At 28.6% G+C, this 25,128-nt stretch overlaps 2 protein-coding genes across 3 annotated transcripts in view; one reads left to right on the top strand and one right to left on the bottom strand.

The window, feature by feature from the left end:
• Positions 1 to 25,128, bottom strand: part of LOC107447834 (transducin beta-like protein 3) — a 47,866-nt gene that overhangs the window by 17,660 nt on the left and 5,078 nt on the right. For both annotated transcript variants that reach the window (XM_087168246.1, XM_087168245.1), the window contains exons 4-13: positions 22,304 to 22,429; positions 21,785 to 21,933; positions 13,858 to 14,025; positions 12,543 to 12,618; positions 11,445 to 11,541; positions 10,697 to 10,902; positions 9,428 to 9,631; positions 9,234 to 9,337; positions 5,725 to 5,929; positions 1,445 to 1,534 (exon numbers count right to left, since the gene is read on the bottom strand). In XM_087168246.1, coding sequence (XP_087024372.1) covers positions 1,445 to 1,534; positions 5,725 to 5,929; positions 9,234 to 9,337; positions 9,428 to 9,631; positions 10,697 to 10,902; positions 11,445 to 11,541; positions 12,543 to 12,618; positions 13,858 to 14,025; positions 21,785 to 21,933; positions 22,304 to 22,429 — 1,425 coding nt within the window. The remainder of the gene's footprint in view (positions 1 to 1,444; positions 1,535 to 5,724; positions 5,930 to 9,233; positions 9,338 to 9,427; positions 9,632 to 10,696; positions 10,903 to 11,444; positions 11,542 to 12,542; positions 12,619 to 13,857; positions 14,026 to 21,784; positions 21,934 to 22,303; positions 22,430 to 25,128) is intronic.
• LOC147807297 (zinc finger protein 862-like) lies at positions 18,706 to 21,391 on the top strand. The gene has a single exon (XM_087168506.1). It carries the CDS (start codon positions 19,719 to 19,721, stop codon positions 21,288 to 21,290), a length of 1,572 nt encoding a protein of 523 aa, XP_087024632.1. The 5' UTR covers positions 18,706 to 19,718; the 3' UTR covers positions 21,291 to 21,391.

The following is a 25,128-nucleotide window of genomic DNA, read 5'->3' as shown; positions in this document are numbered from 1 at the left end:
TAATTGTCAAATACTAAGATTAGGACTGGGTGATGTCAGAAATTTTAAATCGTGATACATCATCAGTTAGATATCACGATACAAAGATGTATCACGAATGTTCAAAAATTACCTATGGGAAATCTTTAAATCAATCAAAAATAAATAAAAAGGAATGAATCTATTACAAAATAAAATATTAATTCTAAACATATTCTACTATGACATCAATATCATTGCTTAATTTTTTTCAATTAAAATAATAAAGAAGTCAAAGTAAAAGCAAACCCAAGCTTTATTTCATTTTTCCTAAATTAAAAATGATTTAGGATTTATTAGTTTAAAAATAATAATACTGTAACAAAATATTTTAGATACATGCATTAAAAATTAAAAGAAATTTAAGATAACAGCATTTGTGCAGCAATTGCAAAGTAACAGTAGGTCTACTAAAAATAATTGACAAGAATCTAGACCATATGCTGGAAAATAGAACCAGAAGTAAAAAAAAGAATTAACATGTAAAAAAGGGAACTTACATGTTAATTCCTTATTTGGTCGCCTGGCTACGGAAGAATATTTTCTAATCAGAAGAAATTGCTCTAGACCAAATACCATTCACCACAATTAGATAATTGTTTAATGCAGAAGCAATTGCAAAGATTGCAGAATGAGAGTCTACAGATATAGCCTTCTTCAGTACCGAAGAATTTTTGATCAATTAATACCAATTGTATAGGATTCATCAAAAAACCCTTCACAGTTAACACTAACATCACTCACAGAGTTATTACAAACTATAAATGTGAATTCATTCATTTCCTGGGTATTTTAAAACAATAATCTCTAAGGAATATGCCTTTAAAGTTTCAAGGATTGCATCATATATTAGTTTTCTGTAACTCAATAGTTATAAATAGTAAGTTCAAATAGTGAGTCAATAAGATGGGGTTTAGTAACTAAGAGGGGGAGGAATTTTACACAAAACTGCTATCTTTCTCAAATCATGGTGAAACATAGCATAATAGCTCAAAGACGAAGAAAATTATTGTTAACCTTAAGATGGATGTCGTTGGCGGAAGGAACAGTGACAATATGTTCTCCTCAATAAATAGCAATCTATAAGTTCCCCAGAGAGTTTCAGACAAATAAGAGAGAAACTGATAAGAAATAATCTTTTTGCAAATATTTAGTAGATACAAGAACTTTCTTTCTTATGCATGAAATTTGGAGAGTTATTGTGGTGTGAATTTTAATCTCGTCCCCTACGTGACAATAAGGAATATTTCTTACACTGCTAACCCACCTACAAGTTAATAAATATTTTTCAACTTAACTGAGAAAACTCTCTCTACTAAGTCTCATCAAATCAGTGAGCTGCCAGTTTTGTGTAAATAGTAATAGATGAAAATTAAATAAATAGAAAATTCTTAAAAAACAACAACATTAAAATAAATAAACTTACTAAATCAACGGGTGAAAATTTCACACACCAAACTCCTTTTTTGTGACCTCTTAAAGTACCCATAAGACACAGATCAGAAGAATCCCAAATCTGTAACAAATGAAGATAAAGTAACACAAAAAAGGTGTCAACAAAATAACAGACAGAAATCAAAAATATTACTATTATATGGCTAAAATACAAAGATAATAAGACCAGTTAATACATTTAAAGATGGACATTTGAAAGTATCTTTTATAACGGATTGCTAAAATAATATGTAAGCATTTGAGATGATGGAAATGGTTTGCCTATTTTTGCTAGCATTAAGATACACTGTGTTTCAGCTGATATAAGGTGTAAAAATCATTAAGAATGAGTCATGATGGCTCAGGGGTCTCCCAATGCGGTGACCCAGGTTCGAATCACAGCAGTGTTCGTCTGATACGAATTTTGCTCCCAGCTCGTATCAATCACAATGCTGAAGTAGAACATCCTTAGTGATAGACAGATCATAGGTTAGAATCCCCTTGCAGTCGTGCTAACTTATATAAGTTTACCTAAGACATGTAATGCAAATGTGGGCAGGTTCTATCAAAAAGTATTCCACAAAGGCTAAACTGTCCATAACGGTGCGAGGTGTTCCTCTCCATGAAAAGCAAATGCAGGTTAGTTCCGTCAAAAATCCTCCATCACGGCAAATTTCTCCCAATACTCGATTCAGGAGTTCTCGTCTTCTGAATTTGGTTACAAATTACAAGGCTACAAGTTGGACAAAAGTAGTTATTAACCCAAAATTTAGGGTGACAACGACAGTTTTAAAATCCTTGATTCAAGAGTTCTCTTGCCTTCTGGGTTGTATTCAAAATTACAAGGTCACGGAGTTGAACAGTGATAGTGGTAAACTCAGAATTGGGATTATTTTATTACATAAAATAAAATCAATAAGAAAGCCTGTTTGCATCTTAATGTAATATGCATTAAAAAAATATTTTTTTTTGGAAAAAAAAAAACTAGGTATAAAAATAATATTACTGCTAGTATATATATATTTAAAAAAAAAATAATCCATTAAAATCATTACACAAAATATATTTCTGTTCTACATTTATACTGCCATAAAGATTATTTCTTCCATCTTTAGACCCTGTAATGCAGATACTCTATTTAGCACTGTCTTTTACAAATGAATAAACTACAAAGTTTTATTCATTTAGAGTAAAATGTATGTGCATCAAAAGAAATAAAATTAAGACTGAGTTAAAATCTTCAATAAAATTAATATTTAATATCAAAACTGTAAGAAATATAAAACATGCTGTTGAAAAATTGAATATTTATTTTATAATGTAAAATACTATATGACCACTCATTAAATAATTAATGAAATAAAAACTAAAGGACCACACAGTGAATAATTATTTAATAGTAAAAAAAATCAAGATGATCAACAGGGATTTTTTTTTATTTTAAACAATGCATGGTATATCAACATGCGCAGGACTTCATTACCAATGCCTTGGAGGAGGCATTTATTGGTGCAGGTTATATCTAGAAGAAATTTGTTGACATATTTTTCCCAAAAGAGAGCCTTCTTTTAAACAGGGTTCGTGATTTTTTTGACTTTTTTAAAAAAAAATCAAAAGAATCAGATTTTTTTGATTTAAATCGGATTTTTTTGATTTAAATCAGATTTTTTTGATTTTTATTCAAATACACTGTAAGAACTTTAATTTATGATTAAAAAAAATTGTAAATGTTTAATCAAATTAGCTTAATATTAAAACTATGTTCTAACAATATTTTAGAAGCTCTAACTAAAATAATTTTTCATTATAATACATGGCTTTGAATGCATAGCAACTGTTTTGAAAGAAATGCATGATTAAAATTTAAAGACTAGATTAAATAGAGAATTTAAAGAATACTTCAGGGGTCGGTCTGGGTTTTTCTGAGAGGTACCTATTTTGTGAAAATTAAAAATTATATTAAAAAATCAACACAAATATAGTAAAAATATGGATTTATCGTTTCTTACGAGACACAAAAAAAACTTTTTAAGAAAAAGTATTTTGTGTGATTATTCTATCATTTTTCCTAAAGTTGAATTTGTAAAGGTACCGTTAAACGGTAGTAAATTTGACTTGGACAGACCCCTGCACTTTAACTATTAAAACAAAGTTTCAGTTAGCAAACCATAACTTTAATTTAAAATTGTGATTTCTTTTTTTTCCTCTTGATTTGTAAAATGACAAAATAAATGTAGCACTGTGTTTATAAATGTAGTCATCCATCAAATAATAAATAAATATTTAATTTATATATTTTTATATTAAAATATTCATTTTTAATTCTATATCAAAATAGATAAGCTAAGCTAAACAAAAAGTTACAAAATCTATCTACTTATTGGAATTTTTTTTCACAAAATTTCTTTACAGAAAATCTGATAATGTCAAAGATACTGTAAACAAATTATGAGAAAAAAATACCAGTTAATAACCCTACTGCATCAAATAGACTTTGAAAGAGTTTGAAAGGGAAGAATGACATTATATTTGGAAGAAACATCTGAATTCATCAGCCCTCTTTTTTTCTTTTTCTGTTTTTGGCATATTAGGGTAATTTCTTTTTAACATAACCTCAAGCTTCAGAAATACACATTTTCTACCAATAAAATATGATGTAGATTTTAATTCACGCTTTTTCATTCAAAAGGTAGAATTTTAATTAACATTATTTGTATTATTTTTTGAAAAATATTCATGTTTATTAATTACTTTCTACAGCTATGCAAGTCTATATTAAGACAGCATTAAATGTTTACTTTAATCTGTACTTTCAATCTCAAGAATCAAAACATTTTTAAAAATGTAATTTCAAATGTGTTGGAATTTAACACACACCAAAAAAGTAATTACATTAACTAAAATTAATTAATGCAGCAATTTGTTTAAATTGAATTTTAATACTAAAAAAAAAGAAAATAATAAAAGTATCAAAAATTTAAAACACTGTCATGATTTAAATCGTGATTTAAATCAAGCTGATTTAAATCAACAAACCCTGCTTTTAAAGTGGACAACATTTATACTGCCATAAAGATTATTCCTTCAATCTTTAGACCCTGTAATGCAGATACTTTATCTAGCATACAATTTTTTAAATATGAATAAACCACAAGGTATATTCATTTTTTTTCCAATTCCAATTGAAAAGTATGCAGTGCAATAGAATAAGTAAAATAGTTAAAAAGTATGAATGCAATAACTAAATTTGAGGTTTATGATTGGATGTTTGTAACCCCCCTGTTTTAAAAAATTTACAAGGAGTAAATAATCAAGGAATTCAGAAGTTGCAATATAATGAACTCAATATTAATAACAGAAGACTTAGATACAAAATTTCAATAATAAACTTTTTCACAAATTCAGTTGGAAAATTAAAATTGTCATTTATTTTAACTACTGAATTCATCAGTGTATATGTAAACTTTTCAAAGCCTCAAAATTCTATGAAAATCAAGGGGGCTACTTACACACCAGTAAAGAATTCAGACATTTGTTGATTGTGAAATATCAATGCATTATAAACAATGAGGAGATAGATATGAATAACTAGATATCAATTTGACCCTTTCAAAAACTATTATTAATATGTTATATGCAATTAATTTTGCAATTTTTATCATATTTTCTTTATATATAAAGTTTTTATTTCACGAAAAATTTTAAATTACATTAAAAAAAATTATGAATTAGAAAAGTTAAAATAATTTATTCAAGAGTATCGCAAAGTATACAAAGGAAATTTAAAAAACATATCATAAAGCTACCAATTCAAAGATTTAAGAACGTCATCTATGTCAGATTCAATAAAGTTATGCATCTGTATTTGAGGACAAATGTATCATATTTAGAGGGAACAATGTAAAATATTCTTTGGACTTTAAAATTTTTATTTACGTGTAAGTTATTATTTACGTTTTATTTACGTGTTACGTGAACTTAACGTGTTAAATCATCAAATAAAACCTGAATTACCAAATAAATCCAGTTACCAAGACCAGTTTTAAACATATAACAAAAGACTCATACTGAATAAAATCAGTTTTTAACAAAGCAAAAAAGAATCACACTAAATACTACCTGTTTTAAACAAAGCGAAAAAAAATAATCCTACTTTTAATCAAATGTTTTCTTCCAGTCCCGTTTTCTTAGTAAGTTTCTTTTCTAACAGTTACAAAATAATGAAACATAAAAAAATATATAATTGACTATATAAAAAAAAAAAAAACTAACTTTAGCAGTATGATCTTGAGAACCGGTAACAAGAAATTTATCATTTTCAGAGATATCAATATCATTAATTAGTTTATCATGAGCTTTCACGGTGCAGTAAGGACTCAATAGTGGCTTTGTGGCCACTACTGGTTTCGACTCGGGGACTTCCCAAAGCTTTAAGGTCGTGTCTTCAGAACCAGATGCAAAGAATCTTCTCTTTCCCCTGTAATTATACAAAAAAATCATTAAAAACCACCTAATTTAAAATATTTGATGCAACTGTGGTGATAGCAAGTGGGCCTACTTGATATATTCAATTGAAAAAAAAAAACAAGCATTTTTTTTCAAGGTGTTTTTTTTCCCTTCAAAATTTACAGTTCTAGATCAAGAGGTTTTGCTTGAAAAGCAAAATAATTGTTAATTATTGTCATTTAAACAAATACTTCCTAACAGGTAAAGTTAAATTAACTTAAAATGTATATTCAAATGCATTCAACTTCATATTCTTGCATTCAATCAGAGCATACTAATGTGCCTTTAATTAGGTTGGACAAGTGAATTATCCTCCTAGAAGAACACATTAGTAACATAGGAAGAACACATTAAGAATTGGGGCTTGTATACCCAAAGAAATATTTTTTTTTAACTGGGTCAAATGCTCTCAAAGTGGTGAAGTTGCAGTACAACATAAATATTGAACAACCTTATAATAGAAATACTATGCCATCTTTGGATTGGCCACTACATAACCACACCTTTTAGTATTCCTTTTCACACAAAAATTTAAAATTTCACTTTTATATCAGTTTTGTAAATAATATAAAATAAATATATAGAATATGTATAACATAAAAAAATTTACAAAGTTTATATTTTTATTACAGTTAACTGGTGAATTATGATTATTGTTCCTAGGTTATGAGCAAGCATTTTATAAACACACATATAGATAGATATATATATATATTTATATAAGTTAAAGGTTAATGATAGCTTGTCTTACAATTTATGTCAATGTACTTGTATCAGATAGAATAGTATTTGATACAAGAGATGCATATCTTTGTCACATAATAATCTATTTTTGTTAGTTCAGTTACTTTCTTTAATGAAATATTTTTAATAAACAGAAGCACTCACATTAATTTTTATTTAAACTAATAAGAAAATATATCAGTTTTAAGGTGATAGGAAGAAAGATGCATTTTAGAATTCTTAGATTTTAATAATTGCTTAATAGACATACAGAAAATAAAATAGGGAACAATTAATATACAACGTGGCAAAGAAATGACAAATAGAACTCTTCTTGGAATTGAATGAATGGCAATACTTAAATACACATGCTTAACTACTATAGAACAAGAGCAGAATATTTCTTTTAAAATTTAATATTAAAATTCGAACTTAATTCTAAAAATATGAACATTGGAATTATATTTATTTTTAAATTTACATTCTTTTGACAAAATTTTTTATCTTCAAAATAATTGTAGCTGAATTTAGAGTAAAACAGTTTATCTCCTTTACCAAGGTGTGTGTAGCCAGGCTTGTTGGTTGTAGCAGGACTCATTGACACTGCCTTTAAAAAACTTAGATAAGAAAATTAAAATCCTAATACAAGAAAACATGATTTTGCTACCCCAATAAGAAATCAAAGGAAAAATGATTCAAATAAAAATAGCACAACTTTTCTTTCTCAAATTTGCACCAAACAGTTACACATCCACCAGGTTTTTTGCCTTTTGCAACAGAAATACAGACAACAGAAATACATTTTAAAATTCTTATGTTTTTAGATGTTCATTCATATTATAAGAAAACCATTTGCTTAATTGCTTTTTTTTTAAAGAAAGATAGAGATTATTGGAGGCAGTTATTATTGGAGTTACAAAAATCAATTTTTTAAAAATACAAATTGTAATACATGAACATTTTCGCATCATGCACCTAGTTCAAAATTGATAAAGCTCATATCTTTTGCTTGTCAAGAGCTGAAAAAAAAAATGGTTTTCAGATTTTAAAGATGTACAAAAATAATAAAAATTTGCACCCAAAGACATGTCAAGCACTTATACTACCAGTCAGAAAAAGACTTCAGATCTGCTGGCCTTGTAGTGCCATTAGTTTTATTTTAGCACATGCACCATCAGACATGACATGAAATTGACATGCCTTATAAGGCATCAAAGTGTGCATTAAACATATTCAATATAATTCCATATATTTTAAATCTTTAATTATATTAAATACATATTTTAAAATGAACTTATAACCAAAATCCTTCCGCATACTAATTACAAAAATACAAGAAAGAAAAATAATATGCCATTACCATTATGTATTTATTGTTAAAATTATATTTTACATGCTTATAATTATATTTTACATGTATATTCCCAATAATCAAAATATAATCATATTATCACCATATTTAACAGAATACAATTCATATAAAAATAAAAGAACTGATTAAAAACAACTGGCAAAAATATTGCAACACACTTTGAGTGTGTTTTATTTGCACATCTGCACTTCTATGTTTTCCTTTAAAATTTTTGAAATGACAGAAAAGTGGCAGTATTTGGTTAACTTACTTCAAAAGAAAACAAACTTTATGGTGCAATTATTGTCCACTAAATGAAATGACAAAAAATCAATCAACAGAAAACTGAATCATTAACTTGGATAAAACACAGGTTTTTATTTTGAAACATTGTATTTCATATGAAGCACTTTATTTTATTTGTTTTTGATAAAAGAATTTCATAATAGCGTGAAAAAGTTTCCGATTTGCTCAAAAAGTTCTTGAGATACTGTGAAATATGTGAAAAGTTAAATTAATATTGAAGGGCTTAAGCTTTCGACTACTCTCTTGACCAAATCATCGGGACATTTTCCAGTTATCCTGGGGATTTTTTGAGTTTCAGAAATCCGAATCTGTTGGAAAAGTTCGCATGTTTATTCAGAGAAAGTACATTTTAATTTTCAATTTCGTAACTTAAAATATTGCCTGCACTAATTAATATATTTGAGGCTAGACCCAAGAATCATTAGGATTGAGTTTACTATGCGCTAATCTGATCAAAAGTTGTAATTTTTTCTTCTTCATTTTTTACTTTGCGTTCTATACATTATTTATTTAATTTACTGCTCTTCTGCTAATTTTAAATATTAAAAAATGATTTTTAAATCGTTATCTTCAGCTAAATTAGAACATTTATTGATTTTTTTAAAATTTTTTACTAAGGGTACATCAGTAAAAAAAAGTGGAAAAATTGTAACGTGTGCAAACCATTCAGATAATTTTCAAATAAAATATAAAAACAATTCACATTTTTGCAATTTGGGCCATATAATTACGGCTCCCAACCTTCTTCCTTATGACTGGTATTCAAAAATGGTTGTGCATCTCTGACATAGAATTAAAAAGTACAAAAAAAAAAAAAAAGACAAACTTGACCCAAATGAGGGATATATACCCCTTACTAGCTTTTACAGTCAAAAAGTAAAAAAAAATTACTCACTTGCAGCAGCAAATGGCAGTAACTGAATCTGTATGACCAAATCCAGTATATTCAGCATTGATCGGAGAGTCAGAGCCAACAAACCAAACTTTAACATTATTATCCTATATACATAATAAGAAATTAAAACCCAAAACAAAAATGGCTCAATTCCTACCAAGTGTAAACAAAACTTAATAAATAAAAAAATTTACCTTTGAACCACTAATAAGAATGTCTTTGTGCTTAGGGAAAGAATCTAAACTCATGACAATGTCATGATGTCCTTTTAAAAGCTGACAATTGAAAGATGGCAGTTGAAATACTTTGATGTGAGAGCTATTAGTGGCAACAGCAGTGTGCTCGTCTTTCTTACCAACAAACTTGATGCTTAGAATGTCATCATTGTAACCTATAAACTAGAAGAAAATGAAATAAGTTATATGCTAATAAAAAATCTTGATTTTTTAAAAATAAAATTAGAGATCTATTGAAACATACTTCTGATATAGTTTTAAAAAATGTTTACACATTACGAGAAAAAAAAAACAGAAAGAAAACATCAATAACACATATCCGTCAACATTGGATAAACAAAATGATGGAGATTTTACTAGATAAATTTTTTTGGGCTACGAGTAAAGTTTTGATACATCCTACATTCCAATTTTGACTTACATGATTAAGTCAAAATTGGAAGGAATATAAGCACTTACATTTAGCGAAGTAAAAAATATGTATATAAAGCTTTCTCAAAAGAAGATATTTCTAAACCATTAATTATAATTGCTTAAACTATAAACACTCACCATCACTGGCAATAGCACCATCTATTGAGGAATATCAACAAATTTTCTTTAAAAATATGGAGAAATTTGAGAAAATACGGGTAAACAGGAGATAGTCGAAAAATACAGAAGTCTTGGGGGGGGGAAAAAAAGGAGACTTGGCAGGTATGAAGCAATATACCTGTACTTCAATGCTATATAAATTTTCTCCTGAACTAAATTAGGGATGAACAGCTCATGACTTACATTATTGAAGCAAGTGACTTTGAAATGTTACAAACACATAATTTTTCAGAATAATTTCCTAAAATGTACTCATTTCTGCTTTTTATCACAAAAGACTAATACTTATGCTGCATAGAACATTATTATGACCAATATTTAAACGGGTGATTAGGGTCAATAAAAATCTTTTTGATAAAACATTCATCCTTTTAAAATATTTGAGAACAAAGACAAAAATGGTTTAGACAGTAAAATCCAGGATTAAATAACAAATGAGATTTATTACTTGATTAAAAACTTTATTCACTTAAAAAATATGCAAACTGGAAACATGTCCGCTGTTGTTTCTAATTTATATATTTTTGAAGCGTGTGAAATTTTCAATTAAGTAATATCTCAGTTTCGTGGACTTAGTTAAGTGAAGTTTACAAGAAAAAGATATCAAAATAAGTTTTAAAAAATTGTATTTACTTGATTTTTAATGGAGAAATTATCCAACGTGTAGAACAGTATATTTTGTTCAAAAGATATCACAGCTACAACTTCTAAAGCAGGGATGTAAACAGCTTGCGTTATTAATGGACCTTCATAAGATGAATCTTCAGGCAACATAATTAAGGAATCACTCTGTTCAAATATACATGTTCCAGATAACGTACTCCAAACCCTCAATATTCCTGGTTTTTGAACAATACAGAAGTTTTAAATTGCACACATAAATAAATGTCACATTCCTTTTATTAAAATTAACTTAATAAATACTTATAAATTGTACGCAATATTTATTTATATACAGTGTTAAATGCTTTCAAAATTTTTCTCTTCCAAAAATTATTATTATTTTTTTTAAAAAGCTTAATTAGTCAAGTAAACATTTGCGTATTTGTATTTAGCTTAATAAATATTTAATATACATTTTATTCATTTTTCTGACAGAAATCTTTGCAATATTCATTGAATGTAATATGAAACATATCCATTTCAATATAGTTGCAATAAACTTTTATTTCATTACCAGTTTCCAAAGTATTTAACTCTTAGAATTTTAAAATTCTTCTATATCCTACAATATTAGTTACAGTTTCATCTCAAATAAAATACAAAATGAAATTTCACTGAAAACTTCAATTTTCAAATTTCCCTTACAATACAGAAATAAAGTAATGAAAGTTCTACAGGGTACAGCATTAAAAAGAAATCAAAAAATTTATTAAAATACCTTTATCACCAGCAGTAACAAAATAAGTGTCAGAACTTGATAAAGATGTATTCGGCAAAACAATTTTTTCAGGAAGTAATATACAAGATTCAACAGTCTGCAATAAAATATTAAAATCTACATATGTACAATATGCAAAATAAAAAAAAAAAAACAAAAGAAAAAACAGGCCACCCGGAATAACTTTCGATCTAATGATTGGAACTTCATGTTTAAATGTCAAAGGTTCAAGGGGGTGACCTGGAATAAGCTCCTTAGTTAGAGCGATATTTTAAGTTACAAAATCAGACACAGAAACATACTTTCTCTGAATAAAAGTACCGTTTTTTTTAAAACAGATTCAAATATATGACCCCCACAATACAGATGGTGCCGCAATCTGAGAATTATGGTCCCGATGGTTAGGTCAGAAGGGAACTTCAAAGTTTGGACCCCTTAATGTTAATTTCACTTTATGCGCATTACGCCATATTTATTTTATTTAATAATAAATCTGACTTTTTCAAAGTTCGATTTTTTCAGGAACGGTTCAGCTGATTTAGCTCAAATTTTGCACCTCACCATTTAAAAATTTCATTCTTTAAAATTAAGTAAAAATTTGTATACTTCACAATTTAAAATATCCTAAACTATTATCAGATAAAAAAAATATTTCCTGAAGTTTTTTTTGACATGAAATGATTTTTGGATGAACGAATCTTATAATTATACGCAAAAATGTTTAGATTTGCTTGAAAAATTTGCGAAGTAAGGCAAAATACACATAAAGTAAAATTAACATTAAGGGGTCCAAGCTGTGGACCATTCTTCTGAAATAACTATTGAAACCGTAATTCCCATATAGTGGCTTCCCCATCTGAAATTTGAATCCATCGAAGAAAGGTATGTTTATTAAGAGAAATTTCGTTTACGTGTCTGATTTTGTAACTTAAATTAACACCTGCACTAATTAATTAGTATATTTGAGGTCACACTCTTGAACCATTGAGTCCTAGAACGGGAAGATTCAATCATTTGATCAAAAGTTATTCAGAGTGGTCCATTTTTCACATTATACATAAGCCCTTCACTTTAAGCAAACCTTTTCAAATTTCTTACCTCAAAAACTGGAATAGTCTTCAAAAGCTTAAACGTAGAAAGATCCCACAACAGCACAACCTTGTCTCTACTTGAGCTATAAAGTTTTTAAACATTTTTAATAGCATATTTAGAAGAAAAATGGAAAAATGAAATGTAATTTGCACCATGATATTTAAAAACAATTGATATTCCATAAGTAACAACCTTTCTAAGCAATGAACAGTCATAATGATTTAATGCATCAACTTAAAGCAGCTTTTAAACTTAATTCTATTTTGGCTTATATATATTACATTAAAAGAATCATATATTAAATTTAATCCACAAATAGAGCTAATTAGGTATGAAGACATTAACATCGTTAAGTGGTAGTGTGGCTGGTGGTTGTAGAAAATATATACAGAAACAGTCATATTAATAAAGGATCTTATTTAGAGGCTATAAAACATTACAAAAAACTAAATGAGAACATAAACATTCTGGTAGATAGAGAAGAACAAATTGACTATGAAAAATGGGGTTTTATACTGTCTGGACAACAAATATAAATATTAATAGATCTTACTGTGTGACTTTTCAATTTCCCAAGTTTCTAAAGTCCTATCACCACATTTTCTATGATAATTACATCAATATTTTATTTTTGCATTTTGGGAAAGGTTTTAACTCAGTGTTTTAGATTTAAGCTCTATTTATGAAATGGATGAGATATAATACATAATTTTTTAACATTACTTTCTTGCCATTTTACATACATACATTCAATATATATATACACATATATATATATTTATATATATATATATATATTGTGTGTGTGTGAAAGTGATTTTTTTTAAAGAAATCTAAGCAACCAACTAGCATTTTTAAACACTTGAGAACAAATTAAAAACAAAATTATCTTTGAATTATTCTCATATCAGGAACCGTTAAAATTTGGAATTTGTTACTGTTGCTACCAAAGTATTGGATTAAATTAAATTCACTGTGACTGGAATTACAAAATTATAGTTCTTATCTTAATAATTTATTTATCTTGGCAATTGTGGAAACTTTCTTTTCTTTTCTAAAATCACCAAAAATTTCAAAACTACCAAATTTTTCAAAACTAAACTCGTAAAATTTTTTTTTCACAATCAACTCACTCTGGGAAAGACTAAATTAGATATATAACTCAGTTAATTATCTAAAATCTTCAGTAGAACCAATAGCTAGAAGAAAAATTAAAATGGAAAATTATGCAGTTAAATAAAAGTCTTAATTTTTACAGATAGCATATATTATTTAAAATTTCAACAAAGCAACTTATCTACAAAACAAAGGGACTATTTACCTTAACAGCCGTCCATCTTTTGTAAAAACGAGTTCGGTCACAGAGCTGAAGTGGCCAGACAGGGAAGTAACAAGTTCACTCGTATGAAGATTCCAAACATGGATTTCATAATCATCAGCAGTTCCAAAAACATGAATCTTGGAGTCAATATTATGAAAACATACTTTACTGTAATTGAAAAAGGTAACTGAGTAATGGGAATAAAAGAAATACATTGATATATTTATTTATTATTTTATTCCAACCTCCTTAATAAAGAAAGTAATCACGCATATAAATATTATGTAGAGTTTAAGTCAAACAAAGTACATAAGAATTACAAGAGGATAAGAAAAGGCATCCTCTTAAAAGAAGTTCAAGCAATCTAAAATGTGTCAGACAAAAGCTAAATGATTGTGTTACCAGGGGTCTGTCTAGGTTTTTCTGAAAGGTACCTATTTTGTGAAAATTTAGACATAATTTGTGAAAAATTAAAAATTATATTACAAAATCAATACAAAAACATGGTAAAAATATAGATTTATCGTTTCTTAAGGGATGCAAAAATAAAATTTTAAGAAAAAGTATTTTGTGAAACTACCGTTTTTCCTAAAGTTGAATTTGTGAAGCAACCGTTTCACCTAAAATTGAATTTGTGAAGGTACCGCAAAACGGTAGTAAATTCGGCCTGGACAGACCCCTGGTTACTTAGTGCAATCTTTCTACTTCCATGGAACGAGATACAATAAATGTATCCATAGCAGGGTTGGCAGGTTTTTGACATGTGACAGTTTTTGACGGTTTAAACCGTCACATCAAAAACCTCACTGTCAAAAACCTATATTCATATGTGAAATTTAATTAATACATAAAATTTATATTTTTTTTTTATAAAGGATAGTGTTTCTAAATATGTTCCAGAAAAAATAAATTTAAAATTTTGAAGAAACACTTATATTTTGAATAGTAACCAAAATCTTGTACTTTTGAAAGCTCACATCTTTTGTAATATTATGTATTCATTTTCATGTGTTATTGAAAATCTGCAGTGATATTATTAAGAAATTTATTTATAACCAAATTTAGTGTATAGTATAGATTATACTAAAAATTAGACATTTTTAAAGATAAACATTAGAAGTTTTGTACATTAGACATCTTTTAAAGAAAAATCTTTTTAATATTCTTTTAAATCTTCTTAATAATCTTTTCAACATAAGACAACACAAATTTAATTATTTGAATATAAATTTAAGTGCTTTCTGTTAAATACAGAGAGTAGTTAGTGTCGATTTACAGTATATTCAGCCTATTCATTTACTATGCTGAAAATTTAGTTTATCCAAATACTTGTGAATTTCATTTTGCTGAATACTATATAGTTTTGTTGAATATCTAAATATTCAGCTGTTGAATAATTACTTCTTGCTTTCAAGATATGCATTATTTGTATTCTTAATACAAGTAGAGAAAAAAAAATTAAGAGATAAAAATTGTTTTAAAATGATAAGTGTAATAATTATAAATACTTATAATAAACAATATGAATTATATTTATCATTATTCACAAATATAACTACTTTTAAATTCAAATTAACATACTGGATAATAAAGATATTCGGTATAACATTAAATTTTTTTTTTTATACACTTGTATCAAGTTTGTATTTATACAACATAACTTGTAAGTTCCTTATAAATATTAGTTATATGTCAAAAATGCATAGTAATAAACTTTTAATTTTCCTAAGTATCAAAAAAAAATTTTTTTTTTTCAAAATATAAATATTTAAACAATTTTTGTGCAAAATTTTTCTGCACGTGCATTTGAATATAAATTTCTGAGATTTTAAATCTGTTATTTTACCTTAATTTTAATTAAAAAATATTTAAAAACCTGCTGATTACCTATAGTATTATTAAATTTCAATATAATGCATGGCAACTGTTGGTAGTTTTGAAGTTTGTATATTTTCTTGGCAAACTTCAGTTTTTGACGGTTTAAACCAGCATTATACCCTTGTCATTTCAAAAACCACTTTTTGATGTCAAAAACCCAACCCTGCCATAGACAAGTCTATAAGGCGTAGTTGATGAGCCTCTATCACACATGAGAAACATCCTAGTCTATTAGGCATATACCACTGATGGCGATGGGTGGGTGACTTAAGTCAATTAGCCATAATTACCATCAGGGGGGGAGGGGTTACCACCTAGAGGGATAAAGGAAAACAGGGAGGACAAGAGACTACAACCCTCAATAACAAGTAAGTCCAATTCATATTTGTAATTCTCCACATTGAATTTTATCTTGGGTAAGATTGAAGAGCTAGTTTTGTTAACAAGGAGGAATAATTTAATATGTTGAAGGGAGCATCAACAATCTGACAGGATACATAGATTAACAACTCCTTTCAGTTAGTATGCCTTTGAGTTTCTCACAAATTACCATTAATACTCTTTCGAAGATTTAAAGAGAGATAGAGAGAGAGAGAATGTCATTTTTCTTACAAGAAGTTTCAAAATAAATGTCATTACTTGAATGATAATCTATTTTGGTGCTCTTAGCATAAATCTGAATGTCATGTCTAGGAAAGCTGTATATAATTTCTAAGGTTCAACATTATATGCACATTAAGTGCTGATCAATTTGTGACTTTTTTTTTGAAATATAGTTTTGAAGCCTAAATCAAAAGTAAACTTTTATAACATCAATGAAAATAGTTATTTTATTTAGTCTAAAAAGGCCAACTTTTTCATAAAAAACAAAAACGCTACCCAAAACTAATTACATCTCTTTCCTATAAGAAAAAAAAATATCGCATTGTTTCAAAGTGCAAAATTTTGAAATTTTAGTATCCACAATAAATTTTAGTGGGCATTTAAAAAAATGTATAACCCGTGATGAGCAGCTAGCTGGCCTAAGTCCTGAGCTTACAACTATTAATGTTTCACTTTGTAGCCTTGTAATTTTGAACCAAACTCAGAAGTCAAGGGAACTCCTGGATCAAGCATTGGGACAAACTAGTCTTCGTAGAGAACCTTTTGATGGAACTAACTTGTATTTGCATTACACGGAAAAGAAAATCACGAAAACCCCACAGTTAGCTAGACGACAAAGGGTTTCTAACCAATTAATAGTTAATTTCAAGGAGTGAAAATTGAAAATCTCATGCAAAATACAGCAGAAATCCACACAAGAGGGCGAGAATCCTTTTCACTAAATCCAGCTCAGTATATGCACATGTGGATCTGAATTTTTTTTTAATATCAAGCATGTAAAATGATTAGCGTTTTAACACGCTAAGGATTAAAGGTTCACCGAAATAGATTGGTATTAAATGAATTGCGAAAATGTTGAATAGAACATTTCAGTGAAGACATTTACGCGCTATAGCGCGTAAAATACGAAAAAAATTGAAATCGGACGCAAAAAAATGATCGCTACGCGTCCCGCGGGATGCGTAAATTTTTGAAGAAAGTTTATAAATTTCCCGACTTTTTAATCTTTGATATCGAAACATTTTAATAAAATCGAAAAATTGGGACGCAAAAAATAAATCGGTATGCATCCTCGGTATAAAAAAAAAAAAAAAACCCTGTCTCCAGAGTTAGACCAACACATGTTAGACACACAGGTGGGAAACCAGTTCTATGACTCAAAATGTTGACCATTATAGCAGGAAACATCCTACAAGACTTTCCCCCCAAACTTCTTTTCTCTGCTGAAAACAGTGACGTCATCGGAACTGAGGGACGCAGGTGTTATTGAATGGGGGGGAAATGACAGTACCTGATTTAAGTGACCTCGAATGAGCAAGTAGAAAGAAAGAGGTTGAAGGGGTGGGAAAAATTGAAGGGGTTTATTTTCAAAATATCATAGTACACACGTAGAAGATTAGGGTTGATTGGTTATTTAATACCTACGTCATGCAATCACATTTTTAGTGGCCCCTTACCCTTTATTTTCGAAGGAGGTACTTACGCACCGTTATATTAAGCTATATGTTACTTTTAGTTCAGTTAGAGTCAAACATTTTTAATGACCTGACCTACGCATCCAAACTTTTAATTTTGTTTTATAATTAATACATGTGCAATAATTAAACGATGCCTAAAGTACGTAACTTTAATATTAGGTGGAAAACTGAATTTAATTGGTTAGTCTACAAAAATGGTAAAATGTTTTGGGATATATGCCGCAAGGCACGAATAAAAAATGCATTCACCACTGGCTGTGAGAATTTTCAACGTAGCGCACTAGTCCGGCATATTGACACATCGGGAAAAGACTCTTCTGCTCATCATTTACGTGCTCTTAATATATTAGAACAGCAACGGTCTTTTAAAGTGTCATCTGAAAAACAAATTGCTAATTGTGTTCAAGATTATTCACAAATGCGAACGGTCTATTGGATGGCTAAAGAAGAAATAGCAGAAGCTAAGTTCCCCGCATTAATTGAATTGCAGGTAAGTTTTTATTTTAATTATTAAAGAATTATAATTTACAAAAATTTTTATGTTTATACAAGTAATTAAATAACAGTTACGCAAGGGCGTGTTATACGGTTTGAGTCGTGACCACGTGTCAAATTTCTTTTTTAAATATTAACTTAAATGGTCATTCTAAGTATAAATTAGAAAAGTGTAATAGGATATATTTTATTTAATGCTATAAATATTAATTATTTTCGTATTTCCGCACCACAGGCCGTGATACGGAATTCAGCTTTCAATTATTCAAATAAGTGCCACTTTTTCTCTTTTAGGGTTTCCTTATAAAAAAAACAGAAAGATAGTTTTCAAAAATAATTAATTATAAAAGAACATAGTTTCACTATTTTGTCTTCTCTGTAATGCGTATTTTTATTAATTTTTGAGTTTTTTTTTTGTTCGGTTTATTGATTGGGCCGGTCGTTTACAATAAATAAGAATCGAATTGTGCCATTTTGTCTTTGCTGTAATGCGTATTTGTTTTCTCCCTACGATTTCGCTATAAAACTTTGGATTTTTTTTTCGTGGGATTTTTTAAAAAGGGCAAATCGTTTAGAATAATTAAATAATGGAATTGCGCCATTTTGTCCCCGCTGTAATGCGTATTTATTTTATAGCTACGATTTCTATATAAAACTTTGAGTTTTAATTTTGTTGGATTCGTTTTTACAATAATTAAATAAAGGAATTGCGCCATTTTGTCTTACACGTGATTTGTATTTTCATTCTCGCTAAAATTTCTCTATAAAAACTTTGAATTTTATTTTTGTGGGATTCATTAAAGGGGCCGATCATTTATAATACTTAAATAAGAATGGAATCTCGCCATCTTTTCTTCTCTGTAATGCGTATGATTATTCTAGCTAAGATTTCTCTATAAAAAGTTTGAATTTTAGTTTCGTGGGATTTATTGATAGGTTGATGGTTTTACCGTTTTTATCTTCGTTGTAGTGCTTATAGATTCTGTGTAGATTACATCATTTAATGATTGTTTAAATAAAATAATTGATTAAAAAAACTTATAATAGTTTTATTCCTCTAAGAAATGAATTATGTCATTTTATTTTTGTGATTAAAAAAAAGTTGTTTTTTTAAAAAAAAGTCAATAATTGGTTTGCAACTACTTATGAATTAGATTAAATTTTAATAAATTGACTACAATGAATAAGAAATTTAAAGTTAATTATTTTTTTGTACACTGCAAAATATATAATTCAATTTTAGAATTGTAATTTTTTTATTAATAGAATTTTTTTTTTCACTTACACTTAAAAATTTTTTTTATTATTTTGTTTGTTTTATATTTATTACGACACATGTTTGGATAAAATAATTTTAAAACCCCCCTTTTTTTTAAATATTCATATATATTTTTTTTATTTCAGAAAATGAATGGGGTGAATTTTCAGACTAGTACTTACCAATCTAAACTGTCTATCTCTGATATGACATCAGCATCCGCCCAAGCTATTGAGGAACTTTTGATACAGAAATTTAAACCATCATCTTTTTTCGGAATTATTTGTGATGAGTCGTGTGACGTTTCAAATTTTAAAAAACTTATTGTGTATTTAACTTACATAGATGAAGATGGGTATGGTAAAACCGCGTTTGTGGACATATTAAACATAAATGATGGAAAGGCTGATACAATTGTCAATTCTTTAAAATCTACAATGGAAAAATTAAACATTGATTTAAATAAAATTGTTGGTCTTGGCACTGATGGTGCAGCAGTAATGACTGGCTGTAAAGGAGGTGTTGGTGTGCGATTAAAGACTGCTGGTGCAACGCATTTGCTGCAAATTCACTGTTCTGCTCACAGGGTTTCTTTGGCCTTGTCACAAGCAGCGAAAAATATTAAACAGACTAAAGACCTGGAGAATACTTTGCAGCAACTTTACCATTTTTTCGATGATAGTCCTGTCAGAGAATCTGTGCTACGTCAAATTTTTCAAATAAATGAAATATCGGAAATAAAATTGAAAGAACCCAAAAATGTTCGATGGCTGAGCTTGTATGAAGCGGTGAGCGCTGTAATACAGTGCTTTGGGTCCATTGTAGAGGCACTTGAGCATATCGCCGAAAAAAAGAACGATTTAAACTCTGTAAAAGCAAAAGGTTTGTTGTCAAAAATAAAGAATGCCAATTTCCCATTTTTACTTGCGATCATACTGGACGTTTTAGAGCCAGTAAAAAAATTAAATGTATTATTTCAGCATCAAAATGTGATTTTCTCTAAGGTGAATGTAATGGTATCCAGTTGTATAAGTGTTTTAGAGAATCTTAAAGGTAATAAGGGGGAGCATGAAAATAATTATATTGAAAATTGTACTAATGATGAAGATGATGTTGTTTATCAGAATATAAAACTTGGAAAGCAAATTTTAAATGAACATTTTAAGTCTAATTTTATATCTGAAGTTGTAGGTAATTTAAAGTTACGTTTCCCAGCGGAGTCATTAGATGTATTAAAATCACTAGATTCGATGTTAAACCCGTTTAATTATCCAACGAATTCAAAGGAATTACTGAATTATGGATCAGAAGATATTGATTTATTGATTAGAACATTTGGAGAATTGATTTCTGGTGATAAACTTAAAAATAACTTTCAGTATTTTAAACAGATCGTATTAAACTTTAAATCTATGAGTATGAAAGACTTTCTTAGAATCTTCATCAAACAGTATAGTGATGAATTTCCAGAATTTTCTAAATTAGCAAAGATAGCCTCAGTATTGCCAATTTCATCAGCTGATGCTGAGAGAGACTTTTCAGCCATGAAAAGAATAAAGACATGTGCTCGAAATAGGATATCTGAAGGAAAACTGAAAACATTAATGATGATTACACTTGAAGGGCCAGATATGTCAAATTCCCAAGATGTAATTATAAGAGCACATAAGATATTTCAGTCTTGTAAAATACGTAGAGGGGGAAGCAGTGTAAATAAGTAGAGAGGGAAGCACACTAATAAAAATATTTTACATAAATTTAGATTTTGTTTTATTTTATTTTTCTATTATATTTCAATATTAGCATATTACAGCATTATAATTGTTATAATTCATGTACTAATAATCTATTAAGTATTTTTCAGAAAGATTATATTTGTTTAAAAATTTATGTAAAGGACCCATTTTCTTTCAAAAGGACCCAGTTTTTTAAAAGTCATGGGTCCCAGGGACTCGGGATTTTGAAAGCCTAGTGTCTTCCCTGACATTTTGAAGAATATCTTTAAATTCAGTGGCATAATTTGTGGCGAAATTCAACAAGGTCAAGAATTAATATCACATTTTGTAAAAGAGAAAATTAAGCACTCTTTAAAAACGTCCAATGAAAAATGGCACCTTTTAAAAACACTATGCATCCTGTAAATTTATCTATCTATATATATATATAAACAATATACAATCTAATAACTAATTTTAATAGGAAAATAGTGAATTACCTATAGACACCTTTACCGCCTTTAAGGTTATGAGTGTAATACTTTCTAAAAGTATCCCAAACTTTTATCGTTGAGTCAGAGCCACCTGTAGCTAATAATGTATTGGTTGAGTCAAAGGCCATACAGCTTATGGGACCTATATGTACAGACTATAAGAAAAAATAAATATCATACAATTGAAGTACAGTTATTTAATTACTCAAAAATTTGAAAAGAATTAAAAATGTGAAAAAATAATCACTCACTAATGATGATATGAACTAATGATATGAACTAATTAAAATTTACAGTTTCACAATAAATTATGTTTAGCTATCTATTACTTAAGCGAGTAAAATTAAGAATATTATCAAAAATTAAGAACATTATACACATTCAATATTATTAAAATAATTATTCCTAAAGGAATGCACTATGTACTTAGGTAAAATTAAAGCTGTATATTAGGTGAAAAACAATCTTTGAAAGATATAAGTGACTTTTCAATATGATAAAAAAAAAAAAAAAAATGAAGCTCACCTTCCAAGATTTTACGATTTCTTTGGTGGATAAATGCCATATTCTCATAATACCATTTCTGGAAGCAGTTACTAATGTTTCATCATCAGCAGCCAATAAAAAAGAAGCTATTTCCTCTCCTTTTAACTATTAAAATGTATATAGAAAAACCAAATTATTGTTAAATCATTTGCAATAAGTATTCAACTAAGAACAGAAATATTGTTTATATCATTTATTAAACATATCTTAAACATCTAAACCAGACTGAAAAAAAAAACAATTTAAAATAAAATTAAAAAATACATTATATTTTCCAATTGAAAATCTTTATGCAGTTGCGCATGCAACAGGTCTGATTTGATTTCCTTCAAATAGGTAGAAGATATAAAAGAGGTGGAGTTAAAGAATATGGACTATTTACTGTTTTTCAAAGTCCATGCAAGCCTCAGACTTTCATAAAAAAAGACAAATCAGCTTGTCACCCCCTCTCAAAGTAGTCTTGGAGCAGTTGTGTTTGTTTTCATAAATATTTAGTAATTTTAAGTACATATCACACATCATAGAAAAAAAAAACAATGGGATTTTAATTTCAGACTTACACTAAGAAATTAAGTATGTAATTTTTTTGTCATACCGTAAAATACCGATAAAGCGCCCCAACTCGATAAAGCGCCCCCCTGTAGCTTCACATCTATGCAGATTGCCAATCAGTACCCAAAAAACGCCCCCCCCTCCTACATGCAGCGGCGCTTCCGACGAAATATTTTTTTGTAGCAAAAAAATTTGTCAAGGAAAGTTATTTAAGAAATAATTTTCTGACTATTAAAAAAAATTAATAACGAAGTCGACGAAATATTCGCCCGTATCGCGATCTGCTGCAGAACATCGCCAATTCTTAGCTAACTTTCGGCAGCAGCCTGTAAGAAAATAAATAAACGAAATAATAATTTTAAAAAAACATCGCATAAGGAGAAAATTTAAAAGGTATGCATCTTGTATCCACCCCCAGCTTGAAGAAAAATCGCAAGCTAGAAATCTATTTAGCGCCTTAGCAATTGTAATTTAAGTGAACAGAAAAGGAAGAATAGGACCCTAAATCCGACACTCACGGGACTGACGAAATGCCGCACTTCGGATCTCTTTCGGAAATTCCAATATGGCCCCCAAATATTACTATAATTCAATTCCACTGTTAATTTCAGAAAAACCAATAAATTTAGTCAAGTTTCGATCATAGATTATGATGGGGTGAATTTAAAACTGGCCCATCATAAGAGAAGAAGAAATAATCAGAATCCTATGAAGAAGAAATAATCAGAATCCTATGAAGAAGAAATAATCGTTTCTTCTTTGGAGCGAGATCATAGTTCTCGTTTTTTCTTTTAGATAACATTTTGTTTTAACAAAAGACGCTTACCTCGCAAGAAAAAAAAAAAGCTTTTTAAACTAAATGCTAACAAACTAACAATGAATAGCAACAAAAAACAAGCTAAAAATTAATAACGATAAAAAAAGAAAAAAAGCAAGCAAGCAACAATTAACAAGAAAAAATAAAAAGCGGCAAAATAAAAAAAATTAATGAATCGAATAAAAAATCGCAAAAGGGATAAATTCATTTTATTGTCCATGTGGTAGTTTCAATGTCAACTGGGTGTGGCCAATTTATGGTCAAACAGAGGAGGGAAATTCGGGGGCAGTAAAGCACAGCTGTCAAGATTGATTGATCAGTTTTTTCCAACTTCCATTTCTTTATTTTGTTCATTGGAAATGCGGGTGTTTTTACTTCTCACTTTATTTTAAACTGCTTTAGAAACAGATGTTTCCTTTGATACAGATTTATTATTATTTTTTTCTTCAGGCTTCGTTTTTATTTTTAAAAGATAAAATAAAGTAAGTTACTTCAACAGAATAAAATTCAAAATAAAAAGAATATAGCTGATTTTTTTTGTCTTAACAATATAAATTTCTTAAAAGAAAAAACGAAAAAGATTAGAAGTCAAGGTCACCTTGATTGGAATGTACACTCACTGATAAGAATGTGAGAAAAATTGAGGGTGTGGTGGGAGAGTTGAATGTAAAAGATTGAGCAGAAAAGAAAGAATATCCTTTGCCAAGCAGGGGAAGAAGAATGTAAATTGGAAGGGGGTGGAATTGAATGAAAGAGATAAGGAGTCAAAGGGAATTATCATTTCTTAGAATTGTACTACAGGGGCAAGAAAAATCAGAATATTTTGGGGGTGGAGACTGAACACTCCCCTTGTTCACAGAGATTAGAATCAGTCCTTATTGTGATCTCTAACAAGCAGGATGCCTAAAATCAGCTCTTATACTGTTTCTAAAAAGTTGGAAGTCATCCAATGGCATAAGGAAAATGGTTCTGTTATACACCGAACTTCTAGGCATTTCGGCATCGACAGAAAAAGAATTCGAGAGTGGATTAATAAAGAAGAAATTTTATTAGCTAATAATCATGGGGAACAAAAGAAAATTCGGAAATTAATCACTGGGAGAAAACCTTTATCAGAAGAATTAGATGATACCCTGTTTGAATTTTTAGAAAAAGAAAATGGCTTTGCTGTATCCAACAGAATGCTAGAAGAAGAAGCATTAAAAATAGCAGCTTCTCTTGGACTTATAGATTTCAAAGCATCCTCTATGTATATAAAACGATGGAAAAAAAGGTTCAACATTTCCATGCGAAGAGGAACAAATGAAAGCCAGAAGTTGCCAAGTGATCACGTTGAAGCCGCAAATAGCTTCATTCAAGCTATTCGTTCGTTAAGAATAAAAAATGACTACACGCCATATAATATTCGAAATATGGATCAAACGATGGTGCGGTT

The sequence above is a fragment of the Parasteatoda tepidariorum genome, chromosome 7 (assembly GCF_982258835.1).
Source record: "Parasteatoda tepidariorum strain Cologne lab strain chromosome 7, Ptep-v5.0, whole genome shotgun sequence".
NCBI lineage: Eukaryota > Metazoa > Arthropoda > Arachnida > Araneae > Theridiidae > Parasteatoda > Parasteatoda tepidariorum.
This window is presented reverse-complemented; position numbering and strand designations above follow the sequence as displayed.

Coding starts and splice junctions, on each gene's coding strand:
- LOC147807297 (XM_087168506.1), top strand. CDS start 19,719: ATGAATGGGGTGAATTTTCAGACTAGTACTTACCAATCTAAACTGTCT.